The sequence below is a fragment of the Acanthopagrus latus genome, chromosome 16 (genome assembly GCF_904848185.1).
Source record: "Acanthopagrus latus isolate v.2019 chromosome 16, fAcaLat1.1, whole genome shotgun sequence".
In the NCBI taxonomy this organism is placed as follows: Eukaryota; Metazoa; Chordata; class Actinopteri; order Spariformes; family Sparidae; genus Acanthopagrus; species Acanthopagrus latus.
In genome coordinates this window covers 4752259-4769987 of record NC_051054.1, presented here as the reverse complement: position 1 = coordinate 4769987, position 17729 = coordinate 4752259, and the positions used below count along the sequence as shown (strand labels likewise).

The following is a 17729-nucleotide window of genomic DNA, read 5'->3' as shown; positions in this document are numbered from 1 at the left end:
GCTTTATTCATATCAATATCAATATTTATAAATGCACTGCTTAGTTCTGATGCAGCATAAACATGCAAAGCATCTAGTATCTGAACTTCAAATTGTAGTCGAGGGGAAGTATAAAGTAGCGGGAAACAGAAATACTTAAGTACAAATAAACCTAAACATTTAACTAATTACAGGACTAAAATTTACTTTCATTTTATCTAAAGCTCAAACATTTGAGAAATCAAATGTCTTCCACACAGTGACAATCCCAGAGCTGGATTTGTTTTCAGGACAGGCGGTGATGATGTGTCGAGGTTATTACTTTGAGGTTGATGCGATCGAGCAGCTCCTCTACAGACGTGGGTTTGGGTTGCCGGGCCTTCCTCCTCCGGCGCGTCTTCTTGGGCTTCACCTGCTCCTCGTTCAGGACGTCCACGTAAATGAACTTGAAGGTGCCGACTTTGCCGTTTAGCATCCCCATCCACGTCCCCATCGGAGGCTTGCTGATGATGTCGATGACGTCTCCGCTCTGCAACACAGGATGACAGGAGCTCAGAGAGACCTCAGCTCATCTCGACGTCTCATGCGATTTACTGGATTGACAACACAGCCGTACCTTCAGTTTGAGGGAGTCCGTGTCGTAGGGACTGGGGGTGAAGTCGGTATGAACTAGAGCGCGTCCACAGAAGGGTCCACGGTAAGGCAGCTCATCTTCTTCCCCGTCCTCAGACTTCACGCTCTCTCTGTTGCTGTTGGAGGAGTCAGTGGTTCCCACTGTCTGACCACCTTCACAAACCACAGACAGACACATGAGCCACTTTCACAGCACAAGAGTGCACAGGTGTGTTTGCATCTGCAAAATATCTTTAACATGTCTCTGAGTCTGAACTGGGGTCCAGCACAGACAAATACACAGAGGCCAGAACGTTTAGACTGTCTCACAGGGCGTCGTCGAAACACCTTCATGATAAACAACACACATCTGGAGTTCAAGGCCGAGTTAAAACAAACACAGAGAGCTATTTGCAAGTACACCCAGACCTGGCACACTGTAAACACGCAGACTTACTCATGGAACTTTGTCCGCTGAGGGAGCTCCTCAGGCTTTCCACCGACCCGCCAGGCTTCAGTTTGGGTTTCTCCAGAGAGTCAGAGTCCATCTGAGGTGAGTGAGGGCAGCTGGACATGCGGTCTGGGCTCGACTAGGACACAGAGATGACAGTGAATCTAAGCTTTATCCTCACAGTCCTCCCAACATAACCTTTAGGAACAGTCTGTGGTGCATACCTGTTCAGAGAGAGAACAGTGGTATCTCTTGGAGATGTGCTTCCTCATCGTTTCTCTCACAGACTTGACCTTTTTGCCGAGGGAAATACGAGACGTCGGCGGAGACTTGACGGGATCTTGCAGACCGTCGCCGTCTTTATTCTGATCCACATACACGAGAAGCAGAACAGACGCGGATAAATAAACAAACTTCTGATTCGGTCAGTGGAATTTATGGAGGAATGACTGTTACATACAGTGTTATCATTGTCAGAGATGACCGGGTGCAGAGAGCGGTTGGTCAGGTCAAATCCTCCAAAGCTACAAGCTCTCTGCAGAAAAACAAACAGTAAAAAATAAAAAAAAACCTTCATAAGTGGAGATGTAGAGAAGAAGGTGAACTGAATACAGTGAGTTTTGAGGGCACCCAGCCACCACTGAGCACCTGCTACAGCTGCTGGTTTTGTTGAGGACACGTGATTATCTTTAAGCTGAAACATACAGTAAGTTCCTGGAGTGTGTCAGGTCCCCACACAAACACAAAAAAAAATCCCAAAGGACCACCAAAGGATTTGTGGAGCTGAACAATCACGAATTACTGAATCTAAAACAGGCCTCTGTGCTGGAGCAGAGCACGCAGCACGTCATGTCAGTCTGGTTTGGCGTTCATGTGACAAAATTAGGATATCTTTTTTTAGAGTCTGGGCAGGAAGGACCCTAGCTTGCAAAGATCACATCCTGTTTTATATTCATGTGATGTTGCCGATTCATTTTGCCAGGTTTCAAACTATGTGCAAAGGCCAAACACAGTTGAACCAACCAGCGTCAGTAGCAAGAGAAGGGTTGTATCAGGAAGTGGAGAGTTTATTCAGTTGAAAGAAGAACATATTAAACACTGACACTGTAGGGTTTTTTGAAAGTGCCTGTCCAAACACAGTTTTTACCTCTTCTGTGTAATTGATCATCCTCAGATTGGGAAGGAGCTCATTGAAATAAGAATGGAGGAACATGTATGACCAGCGTGTGTCAGTCTGAGACTGGACATCACTGGCATACACAACTTTTGATGGATTGTGGGTGTCGAGCTGCAGAACGCTCTTGAAATTCTTTGTTTTATTTGACGGAAACGACACGTAGCTGCCTGCACTCACCCCGTGGTGGCTGAGCGGGTTGAGGATCCGGTGTCGGAGCTCTCCGTCGGTCACCGAGCGAGCGATTTTGGGCTCCTCGTTGCAACCGTCCATTTCAGAAAAGGAGGAGCCGCTGTCTTCCCTGGCCTCCCTGGCCTCCCCTGCTACACTTGTCTCCTGATGAACGGGGCTCCCGCCGGACTTGCCGAAGGCCTGGAAGATCTTCTGGCTGCTGCAGGTGTCCAGGCTGCTGGAGGAGGGGGAGGTGGTCAGGCTGTCAGAGTCCCGGTCGTAGGTGAGCTGTTCCCGCAGAGCTGAAGCCAGGGAGTCCACGGGGCAAACGGCAGGTTTCTTCTGCACGCCGGAGTACAGGGAGCTGCTGGCGTCTCCACAGGGAAGGCCATCTGTGTTCAGGTTCTCTGCAGGGGAGAAAAACAGGGCAATGGAGGGAGGAAATCAAATCGTCTTGTTTAATACTTTCAAGTGCCCCAGTTCTGTCTCAGAGGCTTTTCCAGGATAGAAAAGAACAATCTACTGTCCCCGTCACTGATAACTTTCTTGTTTTGGCTTTCAAATTGTCAAACACGTTGGAAAACAGCATTCTTCAAAACATATATTCACGCAGACTACACAACTAGCGAAATCACAAGGTAAATACTGTTATTAAGTTAAACATACTTAGTCATCCAGCAATTACGTCTCGCACAACTACTGATATTTTGTCTAGACTCTGCGTCACGTACAAGCTGAATGTGTGAGTTGTCCCAGGTGCACCGTTTCCTCTGAACACGCAGTTCGTCCTGACTGTAAACACCTGCTGGTTCGTACATCCCGGCTGCATGCAGAGCAACATAATAATGGACTTCTTCTGAAACTTCTCTCACACTTTCCTTTTCTAAATCAAGCAGCAGCTCAGGAGTTTCTGCACAAACTACGATGCCTGCCAAAATAGAAGACACAGTCTGATGTAGGAGTTAGTACCGTCGGCTCCGGGCCTCTTGGACTCGTCGATTCTGATCAGCTTCTTCTTCACCTTCCGGGTCGAGTTGACAAGTTTATGGAGTCTCCTGAACGTCACGGACTCCTCTTGTTCAGTGTCCGACAGGTCGCAGGCCTGATGGGAGAAACCAGAGAGAATTTTATCTCCACCACAGGAGCTTTGCAGTCATGGTGAACTAACACTATGAGTCAGATCATTAAGTTGAGATGTGAAAGGATATATTGCATGTTACTGACTATTTTGGTGTAGCACAAGAGTTCAAACAATTGTCTTCCACTTCTTGTAAGTTGAAAATGAAAATAAAAATGTATGTGGACTGTGTTCATGCAACAGTTCTGTGGATTCTGTAGAAACTACTTGCAGCTTAATATAAATATGTGGTGGGAAACCACCGTGATGACACTGAGGTCGGTGCACACAAATGTCCCACACAACCGTCTGTGTCACGGCAAAGTAGACAAAAGTTTTTTTATACGTGGGAAAACACAAAGCTGAGCTTCTTGGAAATCACCTAAACCATCATATGAAATATGGTGAGTGAAAAAAAGTCAGTGGTACATTTGCAGACTCGGGTCACAGTTCGAGGTTTCATTGTGGTGGACAAAACATGAGCGGTATATGTACACCCCGGAATCAGCATCACAAGACAAAATGAAAGCCCATTAGCAGTTCTAAATACACGACAGAAATGCAACGAGATGGAGGTGGTTTATAATTAATAAAGAATTTTAAAAAGAGACAACGGGGGGGCAGCAGATCTGCAAACATCACACACCCACACAGAAAGAGAAAGTGAGAGGAGAACAACATACAAACAGCAGAGAGAAACAGTCAGGCCATCCAGACGAATCTGAAAAATGTGGCCTGAACCTGAGCCCCCTAATCACCCCACCCATGCATAAAAGAGCTGTGGCCTGCATAACAGGGCCCTGTGCTGAATCCACCCGCTCACTACAGCACAATAGGGGGTTAGCGCTTTGACAGCGATGAATAGAAGTCCGCCCAGTGGCCTGCAGTTGGGAGAAGGCCCTGAGCTGCAGGGCTTTAGAGGGGCCCCGGTTCATCGCTGGGACAGGACAGAGGGAAAGAGAGAGGCGCTGTCAACAGCTCAGCAGCCTTGGCACTGGTGGATCGGAGGCCTTCATGCACAGCACGCCGCCGGGAGTCGTGATTCAGCATTAAAAAGCAACTAAGACGGGGCGCTCAGACACTTACGTTGCAGTTGAACAACTCATTTGGGCTGGGACTGGAGGGGTCGGTCCACTCGGTGGGATCGGACCTGCACGTCTGTCTGTTTTGTACCTCGAATTCTTTCAGCTGCGACAAAAGAAGAGCCTGTTAGTGTATTTACCCACCAACTGAGCTGTTATGGATCATGAAAGCTGCATTAATGAGACAACAACATGCTCCGAATACGAGCCCACATCAGAATATTATCAGAGAACGATTCAGCTCACAATAGACTGATATGCTGATCAACTGTTCATCTAACAAAATTCAAAGAAGTTAAAGGGCTTCTTGTTTGGAGAAAGCACCAATGCAGTATTAAAGAAAAATGTGTTTTTTTTAATGTCATCATACCCGCGCCAGAGCTTCCTCTATAGAGATCATATTCTCCTTCACCATCATCATCAGCTGGATACGCTCTTCATCACTCATGGTGATTTCACTGGCCACAAAACCAACATCATCACCTGTCAGGTAGAAGAAGTTAGAGACGTCAGCTGATCGGACCGAAACAAAACAGATCGCTTTAATTCTATCGAGACACATACATCACTTTCATTTCTTTTGTTTGTGCTGTTCTCTGAACGTACCTTTTGAAATCTGACGCGTCACTCCTTTCTGCGACTTTCGAAAACTCTGCCAAAAAGACTTGCTTTTTCTCTTTCCGTCCCATTTTCCTTTATGGTGCAACGATGTAGTTTGATTTAGTGAAAACAGCATCACCACAAAATGAAACATATCCATTTTATAAGCAAATGACCCAAATTAAGCACTCAAAATCAAGATATTCTCATAATAGAAACAGAACGGCTGTTTTTATAATGTTTACTCTACACTGCCAAAGAAGAAATATAACATAACCTTCATCTATCAACACACACAAACATTTTTAAAGTAGCTATAAAAACAGACATTTTGGTATCAATTTGATTCTACTTTACAGTTAAGCCTCAACCATATGATGCATGTAAATAAGAGTCATACAGAGTTTCAACTCACCTCCTGATCCATCATCAGAACTAGATTTGTGCACAGGAAACCTAAAAAACCAGAACAAAATATTAACTTCATCTGAAGTTCAACCGAGGAATCAAAGCGGTGCGGAACAGACCGGTACCTGTTATCCAAAGTTATTTTCTTCATTTTCCCTCCTATCCCACCATCTCCCTGAACATATCTTTTCTATCCTCTCGGCTTGCGTCAGATTCAAAAGAGAAAAAAAAAAGAAAGAAAAAAAAAAAGAGAGAATCACAGAAGCGCTCTGTCCCTCATGACACTAGCATCATAGTGAGGAGGAAATCAAAGTAGTCAAAACAGATGAAAAAGACTGGCTGCTCTTGGCTGATGAACAGAGGTCAGTGCTCTACGGCCATCGCAGGAACAATAGAGTCTTTTTCATGTCCAGTCAGGGTTTTGCAGCAGCAGCAGCAGCGCAAACGTGGCCTCTGCATTCCCTGCACACTTTCACCCTCCCTCTCTTTCTCTCTCTCTCTCTCTGTCTGTCTCTCACTCTTCATCTCTCTGGTCTGTTTGTTGTCTGTAACTGTCTCTCTCTCCTCAGCTGACACTTGTTGCTGGTGTTGGTGCACTGCGTGAGTTAGCAAACGGATCAAAACCAGTTCTTTGTGTTTTCTAAATGAGATATTAGTTTTCATATCATCCACTGCTGAAGTGACAGAAGTAACAAAAACTGTTACCTGCAATCAAATATTTACATTTTTGTTCATGTTTAGATTTTTTTACATTAATCCACAAAGAAAACGTCAGTACTCTGGTTTTTCAGTGTCTGTAGAGCAGGAGTGTACAAACTTTTTCCCTTAGAGGGCCGGAAGCTGAACATTAATGATGTTGTTAATGGGCCACAAGCAAGCACCCACCGAACTGTGGTGTTAAAATGCAAAGTGGGACAACCATCCCATATTCCCTTAATTGACTGATTAAGTGTCTTTCTGCCAGCTGTGCTCAGATTTTGAGAAATAATGAATATTTAGGAATCCTACTCATGTGTTTCATGGAAGAGGGATCCCTCCTCTGTGGCTCCTCCTGAGGTTTCTTCCAACTTTTTTTTCCTCAATATTTCAAGTTTTTCCTCTCTGGAATCGAGGGTTTCAGGACAGAGGCTGAGGAAATGTGACTGTAATTTCGGGATATATAAATACAACTGAAGTGAGAGAGCACTTTAATTTACTTTTAATGCCATGTAGAAACAAATTGAACCATTTGGTGACCAGCTTTTGCCTGCAGCCCTGCTCCACACTGAATACACTCAGTCCATAGTAAAATCTTGAACACTGCCTTAAATATCATCTGCATGAGTGTAACAAATGTTTGTACTGCTTCTTATGAAAGAACGATTCATTTTACTACCACTTCACACAGTTCTCGAGGCCGGGGCGACACCCTGATGTTCAGACTCCACTCAGGAGTGAGACATCAGCTCCGTTTTTTCCCTTTTTGGTTGAAGAATGTGCGAGACAATAAATATTTGAAATATTCTGGCATGAAAATAATAACAATGAAGTTCGTGTAGATGTCAACAGTAACAACCTCGAAGGCCAAAGTCACATGAACTCTGTGATAAGAGCAAGAAAATAGAAAAATACTGATGATTGGAAATGTGTGCAAAACTATACAGAATGGGAGGAAACACATTAATTAACACTTATGAGATATCAATTGGCAAATAAAGGTGTTAGTCATCAAACTTGTGTGTAATTCCCACTAGGGGGCAGTGTAAGTTTCCTGTTATTCTCATCTTATTGAAGGATATTTGTCTGAATAATACAGGCCTGTTTGTTATTATATTAAAATCCCTAAAAATTAGGATGTTGCTCTTTTTTTTTAAGACTTTTTGTGACTGTTCATCTGGCTTAATTGAATCAATATGCCGCGTTATCATTAGTCATCCACCCAAGTCCTTCATCACATGACAAAGCGAACATGACTAATGTCTTAAATCTCTCAAAGGAAGCAACAGAAGGAAGGAAGGAAGGAAGGAAGTTTAGAGGTGACACAGAAATGCCTCATAAAGGCGACTGGACGGCAGCAGGAAGCAGAGGAAAAGCACGAGAGGCCCAGAGAGATAATACAGGAGGAGGAATCACAGGTCATCTAACTAATAAATGATAACAGTCGCAGCTACTTTCATGACTTCTATCTATTATAGTATTTCCGTGTGATTATTATTGACCTTTTAACAACGTGTGTCAAGAATTCTGGGCCTCAACGTCCTTTTAAAAAGAAATTAGTCGTTATTGGGATTATTCTTCTCACCTTCTCTCTGTCTCTGGAGTGGAGGTGTTGCTGCTGAGCCCGAGGGACTCCTGGATGAGACGAGAAACGTGTTTTATTACCAGTTCAGATAACCAAGTATTTCTTTAAGCAACAACACTTTTAAAATGTGGCATTTTCCTTCCAAGCTGAAAAATATGGAGCAGACAGCATCGACTGTGATTAAAGGGTAGCCAAAGAGGAATTTGGGATATTCCCTTATTTGTAATTTGTTGCCTATTTAAAATCTTGTTATGTGGCAGCCACAAAACCCACACATGCCACTAGTTGCATTTTTAGGATCTATTCCCTCGCATTCCAGGACAGTGTGAAGGCCAGCGCTCTGCATCACAGTCGGTCATATGATGCTTTTAAATCTTCTTCTTGGGTTTTTACTCGGGATAATCATGACAGGGCAATTCCAAAGACCCCCTTATCAGCCTGTCTGCTGACGCAGGCAGCAGGAAGTTGCCTCCTCTCGGGGTCTGACACACTCGGAGCCGGACACTCACCTGGATCTGCGAGCGGAGCTGCAGTGATGTGGCCGCTGAGTCAACCTTTCCCTGAAACACACAGGCAGAGGAAGCGGAGGAGTAAATTATAGTGTCATCTTAACGCAGAAATAGAAATAATATTCAGCTTGCTGTATTGCCCAGCGCCTGTAGTGGAATAACACCAGTTACCGGCCATGTGTCACCTCGGCATCCACTTCACTACTGACAGGAAAATATTTAAGTTTTATGAGTTTTTATTTGACATGATTTAACAACGTCAGTAAATTTGCAGGCATGTTTTCATCTGTTCTCCAGAGGCAGGTTGCAGGGAGGCCTCAGGTTAGAAGCAAATAGTCATAAACTACTGTAACACAGCGTGAAGCTAATATAGACCTGGAAGTTAAAGGACCAGTTCAACATTTCAGGAAACAGTCTTTTTCACTTCCATACCGAGAGTTAGAAGAGAAAACCTCATCGGAAACACTCATGACCGACGTTTAATGTGTACCCACAGCTCTCAGCTGGTTAGCTTAGCTTAGCATTAAGACTGGAAACAGTTTGCGAGGATATAAACTGTTCATTTGTGAGTTTTAGAGCCACGTTAGCCGTTTCCTGCTGTTTCCAGTCTTCATGCTCCGCTGGTGTTTAAGGCTGCAACAAATGACTGATTCATCTTTGGTTGGGGTTATAAAACAGCAAATACTAACATTTAGAAAACTCTAACCAGCAAATGTTTGACATTCTAGCTTGTAAAAAAAAATAGTTGGTTGGTTAATTATTTTTCAGTCATCTGATCCAGGGATGAATCAGATAACAGCTGAGGCTCAACTGATGTTGATCTTTTAATCTTTCCCAAGAAGCAAAAAGTGAATAAGCATATTTCTTAAGTGCAACTGTTCCTTGACAGTAATAATATGTTTCTGTCCAGAGTAAGATAATTGATCGCTGAGTCTCGTCTCCAGGACATCAGATATTGATGCTTTTGGTTGGTGGCTCAGACACAACGGCAACCAAAAGCATCAGTATTTAAGACTCTGAGACTCTAAAATAGCTTTAAAAGTTAGATAGTGTTGCTTTAAAAGACATTGTGGTAAATTAATAAGATGGCAGCACAGAGAGCCTCAATAATTAAATGCTGAGATATTAGATTTTTTTTGATGAGCCAAGCTTTTTACTGACAAGAAGAAGAGTGATAGGACTGTTTACCAGCTCTGCATCTTGCACTACTTTGCGTTTCCGTAGCTCCTCCATCCTTTCACACACGTCGCTGAGGGAGGTGCCGTAATACTGAGAGTACTCCTGAGCCAGGTCATCAAAGTTCCCCACGGAGCCATCCTGAAAGAGATAAAGAGCCATTCAAACACTCCGCCACAGACCAGAGGAGGAAAACGACACCCCGCAGAGGTCGAGCAAGAAGCCAAACAGCAGGCGAACAATGTCAACACTGACCACTGTCATGATTACGGCCATTGTTCGAAGGTTTAGTACGGTCACCAGCAAAACAAACAGCCAGGAAACGCAGAGATAAAGCACCAGGAGTGTGAAAGCATCGCAGACGTCCAGCTGTGATATTGCCTCTGTCTTCACCAGCTCCTTGTCTTCCTGCCCCGTGACCCCCTCCCACCTCTTCAGCCCCTCTTCAGCCCCGACCCCCTGACCAGAGGAAGCGCCGTGTGACGCAGCCACGACTCTCACTCGCCTCTCGTACCCTCGTCAGGAGTCGGCTCAAGAGGCCACGGTTCAGTCCACCGTAAATCACACGCAGCAGAACCGCTCAGTCAGATGAGTCCTGACAGAGAGCGAAACCTCCTGGATGTAACCCTCTTTCGGTTTCCTACAATTGTGCTACCTGAAGTTATGTGCCTTTTTTTCACCATGTGGGACGAAGGAACGAATAAGAGATAAATCATTTCAGAGATTTTCCGCTGAGTTTTATGACCTAAAGTGACCTTTGGGACCACACAGTGCTGGTTTCCTTCTCAGTGGAGTCACAGTAAATCCAAAGAGAAGACATTTAAACTGTGGTGATTGTCTACATGAAGCCCAGAGACCTGCAGACTCATACAGGAGCAAGTAAAATACATTTTCGAGGGAACATAATGCTGCCTGGGTTTTGTTTACATCAGCAAAGCAGACAAAGAGTTCTGATTCATACGCAAAAAATTTAGATTTTCAGGTTGTACTGTATGTTCAATCGCAATACTTCCTCTTTATTACAGTATAAAGCAGAAGTTTTCAATTAAGAGTCAGCGAGAGAGCGAGGCGTGAGAAATGACCCGTCTCTGACTCACTTATTTGTCTGGCTGTCTTGATCTGATTGTCTCGTCTCTTCGAGCTGATCCGACTTCAGAGATTTGATTAACTGAGCAGCATCGCGTAAGATGATATACAACGTCTTCAATCGATCTGTGAGTCTCCTCGTCTAGGTCGTCGCCTGGATCACATCCGCCTATTAGGAACCTCGGCTATGATGACTATTTCTTTCCATGAACACAAAATGCCCAACACTGGTTTACGAGACGCCACAAGCAAAGTTGCAGCAGTTAAACATTTAATTTCATTATGAAATTACAGGTTATTGTGAAGCTCTTACAGAAGATGTTCTGCCAAAAGAAATCAGCATAAATGTCACTTTCACCTCGCTCACACAACAAACAACATCTGTCCACTTGGGGACTACTTGGGGGAGAATATGTCATCATATCATCACTTTACGAAGTTGTTACTGCATAAACATGTTGTAGACATAGAACAACATATTATTCAGTCCTTTTTTAGCTTTGTTTTCTTCTCCACCAGCTCCTTCTACGAAATGTAAACAGCCGCTCGCTGCATTTAGAAGCGACAGTACGACAGCAGTGAGGTTTTTCTCCCCTCGGTAGAGCTCACGTAAACTGCAGACTCCAGGGAATAATTATCTGTGGGTTTGTCACCACAAGCGACTCGTTTCACGTACATGTAGTCAGGTGATCCGTGGTTAAAATCAACATATTCATTATAGCCATTTTTAAGACATAACCCTTTTTTTAATTGAGTCCTATCTGTGCAGTTTCAGGCACAGTCAAAGTGGTGGTAGAATATTCATTCAACCACAAATATGTGCATTTTTTTCCCTAGTTGCATCAGATTCTGAAAAAACATATATAATGTCTATTTATCACCATTTCCTGCTGCTGTGTAAAGAAAGACTTCCATCATGCAGTTAATGAGCCAGCTTGAGTCATTTCTGTCCTACACAAATAACTAGATAATAAGACAAATAAGATATAAACAAATTATATTGCGGGTACGACAACATGTAAGATACTTCCACCATCATGCCCTGTCATGAGTTAAGACCAACAAAAGCTGTGTCTCTTCATCAGTAACAGAAACCATAAACTGTTTCACGCATTGTTATTATTGTTATCGTGCCTCGCTCTCGCCGTACCCCTGAAGGTATGCAAATGCACCAACTGAAAACAGTCCTCGGCAGTGAAAAGCAATACTGTGGGCTCACTTGTCTCGTGGCATGATGGACTGTGAGTGGCTCAACTGTCCAGAAAAGAGGGCCATTCATTTGGTAAATGACATGCCCCCGGGTGGAAAACGGCCTGAAAATCTGGCTGCTTTTCATACAGTCGAGAAACGAGGCTGAGGGCCGGCCGAGAGGCTCTGCGCTGTGCCTGGCTGCAGCCTCTCTTCTGTCACTGATCCACATAAACAGCTCATTGTGACACGGGCGCATGATATTGCACGACCCCAGGCGCTTATTAGACACGCAGCACGTATACATCCTCGCTTCAGATGGAGGTAAACACAGCCCGAGCACAGACAGAAACAAACCGACCTGAACCGTTAAAACAAATAAGCGGTGAGTCCACCGCTGGTGCTGAAAAATTCAAACAAACTGGGAGTTTGGGGAAAATATTCCAGCGTGCTTTATATTTCCCTCTGTCTCCAAATTAATGGCCTCCAAGCCAAAATTGCAGCATGAGACATCAACCACAGAGGCTTGAAAAGGAGAGAGTGGTGTCGCATTTCTGAGGCTCTGAGCATCTCGTAGGCGGACAAAAGATTCACGTGCCCCGAGGGCCCGGAGTGTCTAATGAGTGTTTTTACAGTTCCTCTGTCTTGTCTCAACCTTTCAGGCAACCGGACCCGGGTCACAAAGTACCAGCACATAATTTGTATCACTTTACTTTTGCTTGGAGTGAGAAGACGGTTTTACAAAGAGCACACGGGGATTCAGGTAACTCCTCTGACGGCTTCTGTGACAACACATTTCCTGAAGGTTACATTTAAAATCAGCTCCTTTTAAAACCGACTGTGGGTTTGTGAGAAACTGTATTCCACGTATGATGCTGCGTTGACTGAGAAGTGTGTTTTGTTTACATCCCACTTGAAGTTTTCCTTTCAAAACAGCATATTCCACTTTAACTTATCAAACACAGACACCAGTGAGGGTCTTGTCATTCATCTGTCAATCAAATAAACTGTTTTATACATGTTAAACCCTCCGAAGCTGAAAGACTGATGTTTCAAAAGATCACATGAACAAGCACTGACTTGTTAAAGCTGTTTTCTTCTCAGATGCACACATTCACACGTCTTTAAAATGCTATATGGAATGAAATTCTGCCCTGTTAATCTACAGGAAACTAGCCGCTCTAACCAGTGGACTACATTCCAGCGCAAACATAAAAATACACTCACCACAAGAAGGCATCTGGCTGCCAACAGGAGCTACCCAGCACTAGTTGCTCGACACAGTTTTTGAAACTTCAACTCAGCGCAGCGGCTGGAGGACAATGCATCCTGAGGAGAAGGGGAGGGGTGTCCGGCAGGCGTAAATCAGGGGGAGTTTTGGTGAAGGGGAGGCTGGCTGGGGGAGTTGCAACCACATGTGACGCTGGTGCTGCAGGGTGGGGCCGCTCGGCTCTCTCCAGCTGCGGCCCACAGGGACCGACTGACTCACATGTTCAAATAAACCACCACCTCTTAGTGTGTGAGAGTGTGCCCTGCATGTTTATGTCTGCAGTGGAGTTACGGCGAAGTGTTGAGCTCTGTAAGAAAAGGTTGACTGCAGGTCAGATCTGTCTCCCTCTGCCTTCTGACCACAGTCTTAGCACTTTGTATTTTATAGTTCCTTTATGAGTTTACTTTGAAATACTTTGAACCAACCCTGTAAAGTAGTGCTGACTTGACTTGAAAAATATCTATACTTGACACCATGTTTGATGCCACAGAGGGAAAAGCAATAGAGGCACTAATGAGGGTGTTGGCATTTTTAGATTATAATTAAAAAAGAAATAAAACAAAGCTTACGTTCTGTGTGTCATCAGAACAGCTTCTAATTTAATTTACTTGTGAGCTGAACAGTGGGAGGAGACGGGCCTCTGTGGGTACGACAGCAGCGAGTGTGTCTCGGAGAGAAGAGAGGTGAACTACTGGTGTATCGATGCTGCAGAAGATGAGGACTGAAAGTCTTTTCGTGTCTGTGAAGTTTTCTTGTTTACGTGTCTCACAGTGTAGCATTGTGTAACGGCTTCAATACATTTCCTTCCGCATTAACAAAGTGCAGCACAGACTTGTAATCGCTTTTAAATTCACGTTTGCTAACTTTCTTCTTCTTTACTACAGGAAAACAGAAATATATTGACCTGAGCAAAACCAACTTGTACATAAAACACTGAACCAAACTGCTGCAGCTGGTGGAAAACAAGTGTTTAGTCATCACTGAATATTTGTGTCGTGTCAACCTGCTGGAAAAGTTTTTAATTGTTTATTTTGTCATGAATGCACTTTTACCATCAGCTTTTATTGATGACTGACTGAATTAAAGAACATAATATATATATTTTTTAGCAACATAACGACACTCGATCTATATCTCTGTATTTTGAAAACTCCTAAAAAGCATTTTAGAAATGTTTATAGGACTGGGCGACAAAATATCTTTGATCAAATATCTCAGTATTCAGACTGTGACAATATTGCAGGGTTGACTTTTGGTGTTTTCACATAATATCTAACTTAGATTTTTGATAAATAAAGACTCTAGACGCAGGAGAACCTCCTAGAAGAAGTCTAAAGTAAAAATTACATCACTGGCAAAACTGTAAATTACAAGGTTTACTTGTTCCTCTTGTTCTAAACTTTCATACAAGTAATCCAAAGGTGTAAGTGCTCATCAGTGTGGAGGTGAAGCAGTCTGAGCTCCAGCAGGTGGCAGCAGATAGCAACTCTACATCTCTTACGAAGCGACGTGCCCCACAGTGATGAAGGCAACTGTGGTGAAATGAAAAGCTCAGTGAGGTGGACGCACTGAAGTGGAAATCAACACCAACAAAGTGAAGCCATGTCAAGAAATTCTCTGCGTGCTCTGTCGGCAGATCCAGGAGCAGCAGAGATGTGTGGTTCCTCCTCCGCTCCATCACTGCTGCTCCGTGTCTACATGTACAGAAAAAGGCATCTTCACATATCCTCCAGGCTTCAAGGATCAAGGGTGGTGACCTCATTTGTTTCTTAGAATTAGTCAGTGAGATTAAGCGTGGAGAAATAACCCCCAGCATCTTTGTTCGTCATGACCTCTCTCCCTCTAATCTTCATCTCATCAGTACCTGACTACTGACTCCAGAGCAGTGAGCAGCGACAGCAGGGGGTAACAATAGCAGTGTTAGATCTACAGCGGGAGGCTGCAGTTAACGCTGAGCTGCAGATGGATGGAGGAGATGGTGGACGGCTGCGTTCTGCGCCTTGTGCCAAAGGGCCGAGGCAGCTCAGCGCCAGAAAGGGCAGTTTTCCGCCTGGCTACACAGCGGCGAGCTGCTCGTCACCTCGGAGCGCAGGGGGGGGGACGGAGATAGACGCCAGTCCTCCCTGTCAGCCAGCTCCACTCCTATCACCGTCAAGGCTTCTGATTTTGCCTGTGCCGACCTGGAGCTCATCTGAGCTTTGATCCCAGCGGAGATCACTCTGCGTGTGAGAGACATACCAACCCGTTTGATCAGGACGGTGGCCTCACAGCATCACATCGCCCGGAAAATCTGTAACAGCAATCACACAAACTCTGAATTTGACGTGCAGGTCTGGGGCAGAAATCTGTCACGTCACAAGTCTCTGCTGAGGGATGGATGGGTTACTTGAGGTGATTCTCTCAAAAAAACCACAGAAAGCCATGAACTCATTCAGCTGAAGTTTAAACATTTAGATCACTGAAGCTGGAATCACAAGGCGTTCACAAGCGCCGCTGCTCTGACTGAAGCCGAACCAAACCAGGCTGAACTCAATCTGGAAAAAGTGAATATAACAGTGAGAACGTGTATAATTAGAGTTACTACAGCACCGATTCATATTAAAACACTACCTTGAATATATTACATATACAAGTACTGCTTACACTTTTCTAACTTACATATTTTTTGGGTTTTATCTGTTATTTTTCCTCCAGAGTGTGAATAAACCTAATGAAACTAGAGCTGTATGATACTGGAAAAGCTCACAAAGAAAGATTGTGATACAAACTGCAATATGAAAAATAAAACAGATTTTTCACCAGATAACTTGGAATTAATTAATCTTTGTAGAACGATTTGTTGTTTTTGGAGGGGAGTGCATTATATCAAGTGAACAAAGTCAATCCTGCTTTATGTGATAACAGGAATGTCTCTCCGAAGCCCTTAAATCAGATTTAATTATGTTATATCAGACAGACTTCTCTTGTAGATTAGTCGTTTGCTTTTTTCAATCAAGAAGCGACATGTTTGACTTCATCTGCCTTCCTTGAATAGCGAATGCAAACGTTGTGATGTTGAAAAACTGTGTTGTGTTTGGTCCAAACTGATGCCAGCCTGCTTCTAAAACACACTTACTTATTAGGAGTTAAGCGTTAAAATCAAACCCGTGATAGAAGGCAGTGTGTCAGACGGCTGTATATTTGATGTTTTCCATAATAAAAAAGGACCCGACGTCTTTGAAGCTCCGTGATAAAATCTTCTTTAGATCCTCCACTGGCTTCTGAAATGTTTCCTTCAGCTGAAGTGTTTCAGAAACGTCAAAAACTCATGCAAGTCTGAGAACTGTAAGCAAAAAAAGAGCTTCAAGTGACAGCAGTGACATGTGATAGATCTGTGAAATCTGAGCGTGTGTGAGTTTCTGCTGTTCCAGAGCACCCGAGGGCCCGGTCCAGACCGGCAGCCCCGGGGCCCCCTGTGGTGAGGAAGAGGATCAGTGGTGGAGTTCAACCATTCATGTCAGAGTGGTAAGTGGATTTTGACATGTCTGATGAGAGGGGTCACACTGTGACATGCACGCTGTCAGGCACAGATACACACACACTGCATATTGAATACCTGGCCTTGTTTGAACTGCATTAGTAAGGTCCGCGGTACACAGCTCTGCTCCCGCCCGTCATCCCGTCAGTCACTGAGCAAATATCTCACTGCTGACGGAGACAAAAGAGCATCTCCACTGCTGACAGAGACGTCTCAGGCTCTCAGAAACAGACACAAAACAGGGCCGAAAATAAGGCGCACTGATCACCAGGATGAGAGAGTGGGTCGTGGTTTATGCAAAAGCCACAATACTAAAATGTAGACGGTTTCCAAAGAGGCAAATTAACAACCACATTGTTGTCTTCTTTCATGCGGCATTACAGATTCATGACACTAAGAGAGAAACAGCCCGCGGTCCAGATTAAAAAAAAAAAAGGATGCGGGTGAAACTCCAAAGAAGATTAAAAGGGCAGAAGCGAAGCAAAGAGCAAAACCGTAAACATGGTCAATCTAATCAGGATTTTAAACATTAGCTGAAAAACACAGAAGTCCAGATTTAGAAGCAGGAAACAAACAACGCACTCTCTGGAAAAGCCCTCAGCTATAAAGTGATGGACAATTCTCATTTGGAGATCTATTATTACTGTTATTGTAAAAAAAAGAAAAAAAAAAAAGAAGAAGCACCCTGTGGTTTGATCGGGATCCCCGCTTGTTTTAAAGCAGCTTCCGGACGGCCCCTGTTCTCCTTCGAGCATGTTTAATTCAGCAGCGCGAAGATCAAATAGAGACTCATCCCCTTTAAATTTCATTTAAATTACATGCATGGAAATTCATCCCCTCTGGATGGCAGAGTGTGTTTTTTGTAGTGAGGGGGGGCGGCCGGCCTGCAGATCATTCCCATTCCTTGGAGCATGTTTAATTCAGAGATGCTGAAAACAAATACGCAGACCTCGCTTTAAAATTCAGCACTATTCACACCTAGAGAGGCCGTGCGTGGTTGTAAAGGGCTCTTGTGAATGGTTCTGGGTTAACAGTGAAGCAGCCTGTGGATTGTTCGTACTCCGTGGACCATGTGTAATTCAGAGGTGCTGAAATCGCTTCATCTGCC

General features: G+C 44.1%; 1 protein-coding gene across 5 annotated transcripts in view; it reads right to left on the bottom strand.

Annotated features, from left to right (window-relative positions):
• The window catches only part of sash1b (SAM and SH3 domain containing 1b), a 49442-nt gene that overhangs the window by 3956 nt on the left and 27757 nt on the right, over positions 1 to 17729 (bottom strand). For 4 of the 5 annotated variants that reach the window (XM_037072357.1, XM_037072354.1, XM_037072356.1 and 1 more), the window contains exons 3-16: positions 9573 to 9701; positions 8385 to 8435; positions 7876 to 7925; positions 5602 to 5642; positions 5193 to 5279; positions 4957 to 5069; positions 4591 to 4692; positions 3357 to 3489; positions 2397 to 2794; positions 1503 to 1577; positions 1267 to 1407; positions 1049 to 1181; positions 596 to 765; positions 302 to 508 (exon numbers count right to left, since the gene is read on the bottom strand). In XM_037072357.1, the coding sequence (XP_036928252.1) occupies positions 302 to 508; positions 596 to 765; positions 1049 to 1181; positions 1267 to 1407; positions 1503 to 1577; positions 2397 to 2794; positions 3357 to 3489; positions 4591 to 4692; positions 4957 to 5069; positions 5193 to 5279; positions 5602 to 5642; positions 7876 to 7925; positions 8385 to 8435; positions 9573 to 9701 (1830 nt within the window). Of the gene's footprint in view, positions 1 to 301; positions 509 to 595; positions 766 to 1048; positions 1182 to 1266; positions 1408 to 1502; positions 1578 to 2396; positions 2795 to 3356; positions 3490 to 4590; positions 4693 to 4956; positions 5070 to 5192; positions 5280 to 5601; positions 5643 to 7875; positions 7926 to 8384; positions 8436 to 9572; positions 9702 to 13061; positions 13190 to 17729 lie in introns of those variants that run through there. The other variant, XM_037072359.1, reaches the window with a different exon arrangement.